Source organism: Gigantopelta aegis, chromosome 4, assembly GCF_016097555.1.
Source record: "Gigantopelta aegis isolate Gae_Host chromosome 4, Gae_host_genome, whole genome shotgun sequence".
NCBI lineage: Eukaryota > Metazoa > Mollusca > Gastropoda > Neomphalida > Peltospiridae > Gigantopelta > Gigantopelta aegis.
Window position 1 is genome coordinate 97,571,711 of NC_054702.1, and position 12,183 is coordinate 97,583,893.

The 12,183-nt window shown below is 37.3% G+C and overlaps 1 protein-coding gene across 2 annotated transcripts in view; it reads right to left on the minus strand.

Moving 5' to 3' along the window:
• The window catches only part of LOC121371520 (phosphofurin acidic cluster sorting protein 2-like), a 111,464-nt gene that overhangs the window by 74,417 nt on the left and 24,864 nt on the right, over positions 1 to 12,183 (minus strand). For both annotated transcript variants that reach the window (XM_041497468.1, XM_041497467.1), the window contains exon 2: positions 410 to 497. In XM_041497468.1, coding sequence (XP_041353402.1) covers positions 410 to 497 — 88 coding nt within the window. The remainder of the gene's footprint in view (positions 1 to 409; positions 498 to 12,183) is intronic.

A 12,183-nucleotide genomic window follows, 5' to 3' on the forward strand; every position in this document is an offset into this window, starting at 1 on the left:
TATTTACTTTGCTCACGGAAATTGGCTGTACCCTTGAATAAAGGCCATAATTAGTCCTTTGGGTAGTGATAGGAAATGCTGTAAGGCCCTCTATTCATGTTGTGTAAGGGGCAAGACGTAGCCCAGTGGTAAAGCGCTTGGTTAAGGTGAGGTCGGTTTGGAATCAATCCCCATTGGTGGGCCCATTAGGCTATTTCTCGTTCCAGGCAGTGTACCACAACTGGTATACCAAAGAACGTGGTATGTGCTACTAATGGAAAAATGTAGCAGCTTTCCTCTCTGAGACTATATGTCAAAATTACCAAATGTTTGACATCCAGTAACCGATAATTAATAAATCAAGGTGCTCTAGTGGTGTCATTAAACAAAACAAACTTTTAACTTCATGTTGTGTAAGTCTTGGACTGACCTGCATCTTCACAGCAACTGTTATGGAAGTCAGATCATTTTCTAATGGCTTCTGGACAACAAGTCTCGTCAGTGTCAGAGTGCATAACCTGTGGAGATAAAGGAATACAGGAATACACTGCAATACATATTACATGTCTGCTAAGTGACGAAAGAAAATGATAACTGGCAGCAGAAAATTACTCATTAATATTACATGTAAATGTATAAATGTACTTAATACACGGTCATGCTGTTTTATCAAGTACATTAGGTACAAGTAATCAAGTGAGGAATATTCATTTTTGCTATATATCAAAATTAATGATACAATCTGGTAATTTTGTACATATGTAACGGGTGCATGAGCAGGAATGTTTAGCAGGGCAGGTCTAGACTGTGTCGAGTGACGTTTATAAGGGGGGGGGGGGGGTGACACGTTCCCCAGCAGAGAGGAGTTTTGATCTCCCGAACCCTCCCCATGCACATGCCCCAATGTAAAAAGGCAGATTTAACAAAATAAATGACAGCATGCACTTAACAAATCAGGAAGTTACAAAGCATATAAATATTTATGGGGTTAATTGGTGAGCTAGTTGGTGGGCCAGATATACTCCCCATTCTTCCTCTAAGGAAATTGTAAGACAATGTTTTTTGATGGCCTAATATGATAACACAGACCTCGCCATTTAAAAGGAGCTATCAGTCCCGCTCTCCATCACTCTCCTGAGACTAGTTCAAGGAGTCATTTTAGCTCCCCTTAGCATGTGAATTTATATAGTGTCAATATATCTTAAATTAGTGGGGGTTTTTGGGTTTTTTCTAGTATTTTTGGTACAAATACTGTACATAGAGAAGTAATGCAAGTAGATTCTGAACCATGACTAGAGGATTTTGAAAATGACTCATCCAATGGCTAGTTGATTTTTAGAAAATTCTAGAAGCCTTGACTAATCACTTCCATCAGTTTTGTTCATGGCGAGGTCTGTAACAGTTTAAAATCTAGTTGTTTGCCATTTGGCAACCGAATTCTGTTCTACAGGTAGTGTCTGAAGTTTGACCACTGAGTTGAAAAACATGCGGATTACATGCAATTATCCAGCATCACAGTGGAAGTTGGCAGCATCAAAATGTTTTGCACTAATTTGATTACATGTATGTAGTCAGCTAGGTTATTCGAATCCTTTTTGCCTTTTTTTTACTAACTACATGTCCTAAATGTGCATGGAAGGATTATTATGAATAAATATTATCTTTTTGCTAGATAACTTTTTTTTTTTTTTAAAGGTTTCAGTTAACCCATTACTTAACATCAAACAAATTTTTAAAAAAGAAAGTTTTTATTTAACTTGTTTCCATTTTACAATGTTTTTATAAATGTTTAAAAGACAAGGTTTCATCATGGAGTCTTGTAGGGCTGAAATAGATTATTGGACAAAATCTAGGTCTAGGTCTGTGTGATGGAAATTAATACAAATCGCTTTATGTCGCAAATGACAAACATGAGACAATGTATATCTAAAATAAGCAGGAACATCCAGACACATTATTATGACCATGATTATATACCAGTGACAAATGACAATCAAATACTGTAACATCCATACTATGAATGTTAAATTTCATAAAAATCAGTTGGGAAATGAGGTTCCTACAGCAGTGACACTGTGATCTATATGTTTGGTAAAACTGGCCTTGACCTTTAAAATAAAGAGGTGAATTGTGAACTCTTTCAAGATATCATGATTCTATTCCTTTATATAAAGTTTCCTGAAAACTGGATGAGAAACTAACAAATACATATATGTACGAGTGCGTAAATACGTATGTACTAATACAGGCAACACACTATATCCCCTCAAAGACTCGTCTTGAGGGGATAATAATACAATAATAAACAGGTGATTTAAAATCCAGTTGGCAGCTTTGATCTTTAACGAAGTTTAGTAAACCTATGTGTTCGAAGCTTGGTGTACCTCAATTGAGTTAGGTCGAGTTATGAATCATTGTATTCCTTCATACACACATCAATTGATTTACCATAATGCCCTACAACCATTCATAAATTTAATTCATTGCTTTCAGTTTGAATTAACATTTCTTTGGTAAGGGTTAAGTTGCCATGGTTTGGTGGAAATCAATTTTCAAAACAGCATAACATGTGATTGGTGTTGAGTTTTGTTTTTTTACAGTTTTTGTCACTGTAGTAACATTACATGTATATTAGTACAGCTCGGAATTATACCACAAAGGCATTAGCCTGCATTAAAAAAAGGGGTGGGACGTAGCTCAGTGGTACAGTGTTCGCCTGATGTGCGATCGACCTTGGATCGATTCCTGTTGGTGGGCCCATTGGGCTATTTCTCATTCCAGCTAGTGCTCCACAACTGGTATAATAAAGGCTGTGGAATGTACTATCCTGTCTGTGGGATGGTGCATATAAAAGATCCCTTGCTGCTAATCGAAAACAGTAGCCCATGAAGTGGCAACAGCAGGTTTCTTCTCTCAATTTCTTTGTGGTCCTTAACCATATGTCTGTCGTCATAGAACCATCGATAAAATGTGTTGAGTATGTCGTTAAATAAAACATTTCTTTCCTTCCATAAAAAAAAACTGTATGCCAGATACCCCTCAACACAGGACGTTTTACTTAGTCTCTTGGGTGTCTGGTCTAGAGGTGTTTCATTGTAATTATAGTGCAGTCTAGTATTCATGGCTACCTGACCATGAAGACATCCAGGCTGTTTAATTTGTGACTTGCTTGAGTAGCATTTTGTCAAGTACAGTCAGGCCTATGCTAAACAGCCACCTAAAGGTTTATTACCAAGTAACATCTCAGCAACAGGTTTCTGCTTAATAATATTTTGATGGTCTTCTACAAATTTAAAGGCTATATACAACTCACCAGCATGATGCACCGTTGACATATGTTATACAATACCATATTTGACCAGGCTTTAATTCTGCCAGAAAATAATTTGAGGGTATGTAATAAAAAGAACACAGATCATAAGTCCTCTTACAAGGTGGTTATGGGTCTGACATCTGTTGAAATTGAACAGGGCAATAATATACTTTGAATAATTTTAATCAGCAGTTCTCTTACTATTATCTATCTAAAAAGAAAGTATTAATTTCCGAGATTTTAGGGTAAGTAATTTTACCCTTCATACCCCTCTGGCAGTGGGGGCAGGATGTAGCACAGTGGTAAAAGTGCTCGCTTGATGCGTAATCAGTCTAGGATCGATCCACATCGGTGGGCCAATTGGGCTATTTCTTGTTCCAGCCAGTGCACCACGAGTGGTTTATCAAAGTCTGTGGTATGTGCTATCCTGTCTGTGAGATGAAGCATATATAAAAGATCCACTGCTACTAATGGAAAAATGTAGCAGGTTTCCTATCTAAGACTATATGTCAAAATTATCATATGTTTGACATCCAATAGCCGATGATTAATAAATCAATGTTCTCTAGTGGTGTCGTTAAACAAAACAAACTTTAACTCTGGCGGAAACCCTGTTGACCGTGTACATGTATGGGGAATGCACATGTAGCTCAGTGGTAAAACATGGTCAGTATAGAATCGATACCCATCGGTACTCCAACCAGTGCACCAAAACTGTGTATGTGCTATCCTGTCTATGGGATGGTGTATATAAAAGATTCCTTGCTGCTAATTAAAAAGAGTAGCCAATGAAGTGGCAACAGCAGGTTTTTTCCCTCAATATATGTGTGGTTCTTAACCATATGTCCGATGCCATATAACCGTAAATAAAATGTGTTGAGAGCTCATTAAATAAAACCTTTCCTTCCTTCCTTCTCATTGGTGCATCCATTGGCCTATTTCAAGTTCCAGCCAGTGCACTACAACTGGTAAAACAAAGTCTATGGTGTCAATGACTATCCCCTCCGTGGGATGGTGCATTTAAAACATCTCTTGCTGCTAAACAAAAAAGTAGCCAATGACGTGGCAGTAGTAGGTTTCGTTTCACATTATCTCTGTGGTCCTTAACAATGTCTGATAACAATAGTGGACAGCATACATGTCAGTGTCACCTATCACATTTGGTATTGGGATCACCGTTTTCAGTACATGGCATCATGACTTTATTTGAAAGTGACTTTGATCATTAACTTAACAGTTGTGTCAGTCAAGAGTATGATTGACAGGTGACTGTTTAATACAGGTTTTCAATTGTGCAGGTTTGCCTATAGATACAAGAACTTCTCAGCAAAACACTATCCTTCAGCTGTATAAAATTTTATTTTACTCCTTCCTGATTTGTATACTAGCCAACAAAAGGTTTGATTGTATGTTTCTATATATAACCAGCAGCAACAGGTTCTTGACCTAACTCAAATAGTTATATTATCATATTATATAACTGTTTTGATCATATCCCTCAAGGAAACCTAGGTAGATTCAATTACTGAAATGCCACTCCTGTGTTACAGATAAGTGTGCATGAACTCTACCAGTTTAATAAAGGATCTATTTTAAGACCAAGGTTCTCTATAAATACATGCTTACATAATTATATAGCATTAGACATAAGTTAACTAGATACTGAAGGCATCCAATTTAAGCTTATTGTCATGAATTCTATTTTGTGCAATCTGTGTCACAGTGTGTGTTTCAACAGGATTTCAACATCACAACTGAGGCTTGTTTTCTTGGTGTCTTTTAAGACAAATATATTGCATATTACATGTTCACATGAATATGAATTAGTTAGGATCAATAATTTGTTAATTCTATAATGCATTATCTGATATATCTGTTGATACAGTGATATAATTAATTCATGTAAAATTTTGAGAGAACTTCTAAAGCAATACATGTCCCCTACTGAGTTAAAAAAATTTGTATCTCGGCCATAACTCAAAAATGGGTAAATTGCCATAATAGTTAAACCTGATCAGTAACAGTTTATGATAAAGCTATACACAAAATTTAACCTAAAACAAGTCATTAAAAAAACCTGTATGTGGGATGGACAGACGGATGGCGATGAAACCTATAGTCCCCTCCGATTGGACCGGTAGGGGACCAATTATGAAGAAAACAAAAGACAGAATTAAGTGAACCAACGTAAAATATTTCCCAAGCAATAAAGGAATTTAATAAAAACAAGGTGAAAATCTATTGAAAGAATAATTAAAAGCATTTGGTATAGACACCAACAGATCTGCAGAGTTCCAAAGGCCAAAACCTACATGTAACTAAAGTTGTTACAGTTTGTTTTGTTTTAACGACACCGCTAGAGAAAACTGATTTATTAATCATAAGCTACTGGATGTCAAACATTGGTAATTTTGACATAGTCTTAGATAGGAAACCTGCTACATGTTTTCATTAGTAGCAAGGGGTCTTTAATATGCACCATCCCACAGACTACAGGTAACTAAGGCATTGCTACTAAAATAATTTGGTAATATAAACTTGTGTAAATCACATGAGAACTAAAATCTTGAGCTATTTTAACCATTCCCAATGCCAAGACAAGTTGTAATCTAGCAGTGATACTCCAGTAACAACTTCTGTCTGTCCTAAATTCTCAGGATTATTTTGTAATTAATCTTGGGAAGTGTGGGAATACCAGTAGTTATTGAAACAATAGTAAACACAAGAGATAGACTGACAGATATACTGACAGACATGCATGTATGCACTGAGATGACAACAGGGAAGGAAAGGAATATAACTTCATCTCAGCACACTTTTTACATATGGCTACTTGTATGTGTGTAACATGTGGTTATGTTGACAAATGGTTGAAAGAGGAAACCCACCACCATCATAGGCTATTTCTTCCGAACTGCAGAAAGAGATAGATACACGTAAATACAGAATACTACACTTGTTTTTTCTATATACTATATCATTTCTACAAAATGGGTGAACTTTTCATTTTAGTATCTGGCCAAACCAAAGTAAGGTCAGATACCATGGGAGTTTCGTAAAAATGTTATCTAGTGAAAACGAGTATGGTATTTCATTCATTACCCACCATCAAATAATGTAATATTTGACAATTACTTCCAACATTATTCAACGAGACATGCGAATGTATACGACTAACACTTGTGAAGATGAATGACTTCACTCGCCAAAATGACATTTTGCTACTATACCTGGTGCATACAAAATTTATAGGACACAATCAGATGATCACCAGGTGGGTAATAAAATGGTAATAAAACCATGCTCTCTGATGTGGGTACTGATTGGAACAGGAAAAAACCCTGAGGGTGAACGGTAGATCATTTGACTCATCACACCACCAGGGCTTTAGTCGGGTCAATTTATGAAATTTTAGGCCTGTACCCCAAAAAAATTGCAACAAAAGGTTTTTTTGTTTTATCTGATACATTGGGTATTAGGCATTGTCAGAAAAAAAATCGAAATGAATCTGACCCCGGGAAGGGGGTTAATTAGCATAATTTATACATGGCGACCCCCCAAAATTTCAATGTACAGGAAACTTTTTTATGCTTCATTTTTCAGCCCACAAATGTATTACCAAGAGATAGAAACATATGATACCAAAATACCAAATACACGTCAACAATGTTGTATGACATCACCATGACGTCATAATGACGTCATTTTGTTTGAGGTGACCCCGCTTGTGAATTTTGGTGCAACTTATTGTTATATAGTAATTAATTTGGTAAATAAGTTTTTCTATTTCAAAATAGTGGGATTTATTGTATGCAGACCTTGCAAAACTTACAGAAAAAATTGAGTCTTGCAATCCATTTTCAGTCAGTGATCCAAGTTTGCGGAACATAGTCACAGGAGTTGTGGCTGATGATAACGTAGATGTTGATGATTCATTTACTGTGGGGCAGAAGATCGTAGACAAACTCCCTGGGGAACCAGTGTTCACTTATTCATTCAAACGAAATGATAAATCAAAAACCCTTGGTGATGCGTCAACAGTGAAAGTTGCACCAGACAAATCCATAGATCCTGCCCTATTATTCCAGAGACTGATCGTGGTTTCCAGGACTGCAGACCTCTCCTTGGAAGATGTCCTTGACTATGAGTTGAGTCCATTTCCCCCTGCTCTTTTTGAAGCAAACTATGTATTCCGGAAACCGGATAAACCCCAATTGGCCAAGGCAATTCAAGGATATGCCACTGAACTATCTGGTGAGGCAGACTCAAATGACAATCCTGAGACGGCAGTCTCAAATGACATTCCTGAGACGGACTGTTATGTTTTAGATGGTGGTTCACTGATGCATCGTGTTTCATGGACCAAAGGGGTTACCTATGGCACAATAGCAGACACCTATGTTGATTTCACTATTCGTAACTATGGAACGGCTACTGTAGTCTTCGATGGCTACAAGGATGTACCATCCACAAAAGATTGTACTCACGAGAGACGGAAGCAGAAACAACACCCGTTAGTTAGTGTCACCCCACAAACTGTATTCAACGGGAAAAAGGAGGAATTCTTATCAAGGGGTCAGAACAAACAGAAACTTATTACAATAATTTCTGATAGGCTTAGGGAAAACGGCTGCACTGTAATCAATTGTGAGGCAGATGCAGACTGCGAGATTGTGCGAGCTGCCATTACCTCTGCTGAGTATAGATCTACAACTCTGATTGGAGAGGACACTGATTTGTTGGTGCTTCTTCTGTACTTTCTGAACCCCGACAAGCAGCATTCTTTGTTCTTCCGATCTGATAACAAGTCTCGAAATAAGATTCAGGTATATGACATCAACAAACTGAAGCTCAGACTTGGTCAACCCTTGTGCTCACACTTGTTATTCATACATTCCTTTACAGGATGTGACACCACATCACGAATATTTGGAGTGGGAAAAAAATCGTTGTTCCAGAAGTTAGTGAAAGAGGACAAAGATATGGAATCTTACGCGCGTTGCTTCAGTACACCTGGTGAAACCTGTGACTCCATAGAAAATGCAGGGGTGCAAAGCAATGGTTTCTCTCTTTGGTGGGAAAGTGACCGACAGTCTGTCCACCATGCGGCATAATGTATTAAAAAAGAAAGTTGTTTCAGCAACAACCTTTGTTTTACCAGAACGGCTGCCCCCTACTGCATCAGCAACGAAATTCCATTCGCTCAGATGTTATTACCAAATCATGACATGGCTTGGGAAGGAAGACACTCTTGATGCTACGGATTGGGGCTGGAAATGTGAAGATAATAAATTCCAGCCTGTAATGTGTGCAAAGGCCCCAGCCCCAGACAGTTTGCTTAAGATAGTCCACTGCAACTGCAAAACCGGATGCACCTCAGGACGCTGCACATGTCGACAATATGGATTACCATGCACATCAGCTTGTGGACAGTGCCAGACTGAATCATGTCAAAATACATTCAACCAGTCAGCAAACTTGGATTCTGACCTTGATGACTCCGATGACAATGATGCCTAACATAGTTTGGTACTGTACCACATTCCGTCGTTATCATTTATTGTCACATGGTTGTAGTTGACGTCACATGAGGTCAATTTTAGTTCTGCTTTGATGTCATTATGCTTGATTATCTAAATCATTGCAGTATAATTCACCTGGATATAGTCCAAAACGTGCCAAAATCTGATTTGCCATCAAAATACGCCGCAGGTTAAGTTGTGACGTCATTATGACATCATGGTGACGTCATACAACATTGTTGACATGTGTATTTGGTATTTTGGTATCATGTTTCTATCTGTTGGTAATACATTTGTGGGTTGAAAAATGAAGCATAAAAAAGTTTACTGTACATTGAAATTTTGGGGGGTCGCCATGTATAAATTATGCTAATTAACCCCCTTCCCGGGGTCAGATTCATTTCGATTTTTTTTCTGAAAATGCCTAAGACCCAATGAACCAGTTAAAACAAAAAAACCTTTTGTTGCAATTTTTTTGGGGTCAAACCTTAAATTGATCTGACTACTTTAGGATTCATTAATTTAGGCACAATGGGGCCTTTTGTCTTTTCTGAGCGCAGGAAGGTTGTTTTAGTTCAGTACTGTCATTAACAGCTGCTGTAGAGTTGTCAACATTCAGAAATGTATTTCAACATGTTCAGCATGTTTGTACTTAATTTGGGTGTGATTATTTTGGGCATATGTATTTTGGACAAAATGTTTATTGCCTCATCTTTGATGCAATCTAAAGCTCTGACACCACAGATAAATACTCTATACCACAGGAGCTACATCACACCCCTAAGATGCCAATAACTCCAGGACTAAAAATCAATGGCCGTTTAATTCATTGATTACTAGACAGGAACATTATACTCTATTTGCTCAATAGGCCAAATACACAGCCATTTATTTAAAGTATTATGTTTCATTAAGTAAGCTTATTCATAAAGACATGGCCATCAATATTGGTAGAAATCTATATCCATATTCCTGGTAGACAGAATGACAATGAGATAGCAGGTTTGACAAAAAGTGACTGCATGGTGAATAATGAAGCATTCTAAAATCATGCAACTGGTAAATCAGCTTAGTGAATGAATATCAAACATTATTTGTATGTAATTTTTTGTCACAAATATTTTAATGATAGCCTGGATTTAACTAATTCAGAGACTAGGTTTTTTTTTTTTAATTTTACATTAGTGATTGCTGCTTCTGAACCTTGCCCTAAAGTCACATCCATGGGGATAGAAAAAAAGAAATGTTTTATTTAACGACGCTCAACACATTTTATTAATATTGATGGTTATATGGCGTCAGACATATGGTTAAGAACCACACCAATATTGAGAAAGGAAACCTGCTGCCGCCACTTCATGGGCTACTTTTTTCGATTAGCATCAAGGGATCTTTTATATGCACCATCCCACAGACAGGGTAGTACATATCATGGCCTTTGATATACTAGTTGTGGTGCACTGGTTGGAACGAGAAATAGCCCAATTGGCCCACTGAAAGGAATCGATCCTACACCGACCGTGCGCCTTACCACTGGGCTACTTCCCACCCCTCCCATGGGGATAGAGGTGTACAGCTAAATTAAAGACTATCCATTAAAAGATTCAAGAGCAAGTTAGAGCTACTTTGATATACCAGTCGTGGTGCACTGGCTGGAACGAGAAATAGCCCAATTGGCCCACTGATGGGGATCGATCCCACACCGACCGTGCATCGAGCAAGCGCCTTACCACTGAGCTACATCCCGCCCCTCCCATGGGGATAGACGTGTACAGCTAAATTAAAGACTATCCATTAAAAGATTCAAGAGCAAGTTAGAGCAACTTTAACTGAACTTAATGGATGTTAAAATCAAATACGAAATGGCAGTCATTACAAAATACAGATCTAGATATAACTATCAAAAGACAATTCAAAGGCAATTTTAAAACAAGGGCAAAGTGAAAATGTAATCACATGAACTACAAATGCACATGTTATTTTACCAAATTACAGGTGGAATAACCAGAGTTTAGATAACTGGACATGAAATATAATTTTACTGATTTGCAGTTCCACTCCCCACCCCACCCAAACCCCTGAAAAATAAAAATACAAAAATAGTTCAGAAGTGCCATTTTGGTGAACCTGAAAATTAAAAATAATCTATTAAAGGTTATCTATGGGGTTGTTTTTTTTATTAACTGCATAGGTATTGTCTTGGCATGTGAACCAATGAAGTTAAAGTTTATTTTGTTTAATGACACCACAAGAGTATTCTGATTTATTAATCATCCGCTACTGGATGTCAACCATTTGGTAATTCTGTCACAGAGAGGAAACCTGTTACATTTTTCCATTTGTAGCAAGGGTTGTTTTATATGTACCATCCCACAGACAGGATAGCATATACCATGGCCTTTGATATACCAATCATGATGCACTGGCTAGAATGAGAAATAGCCCAATGAGTCCAAAGAAAGAAATGTTTTATTTTATATGCACCATCCCATAGGCAGGATAGCACATACCACGGCCTTTGATGTACCAGTCGTGGTGCACTGGATGGAGCAAGAAATAGCGCAATGGGTCCACCGACAGGGATCGATCCTTGACCGATCACACATCAAGTGAGCATTTTACCACTGGGCTACGTCCCACCCTTGTGAATAAAAAAAAAAGCCCATGAAATATGGCATTTCACATAAGAAAAAGGGATATTTATTTGATTACACCTCAGCATGTTTTGAACCAGGATTATTTGGTGTCTAACATATGGTTGTAAACATGTACCAGTATTTTGACATTTGGTCATAGAGAGAGAGAGAGAGACGGGAAATATATTGTTGCCACATATGCTACATATTCTCATATAAAACACTGTCCCATGAATAGAATAGAACAGAATGAATTAACGAATGTTTAATGACACCCCAGCACAGAGTAGAACAGTACATACCACGGCCTTTGATATAACAGTAATGGCACACAGCAATAAAATAAAATAAAGAGAAAAAAAAAGACCACTGTAAAAGATTGATCCTGCAACCCATCGCATCTCTGGCCACTACTCATCCCCTGGTATTTCTCAGATTCTTTGGTTAATATGTTAAATTATGAAGTATGTTTGTCAACTTCGACATACTCATATTTAGTGACTTGCTAACTAGATTTATATTAAAATAAAGTTTTGTATGTACTGTATGTATGTGTGTGTATATATATATATATATTATATATACCCTGAAAGTCAAACCCGATCTGTAACAGTACATGATAAAGCTATACACAAATTTTACTCAATATATCAAAGTATTGTGAAAAAACACTAACAGAAAACTATATGTGGGACAGATCAACCTAGCTAGCTGTGGAAAGAAAGACAGACAA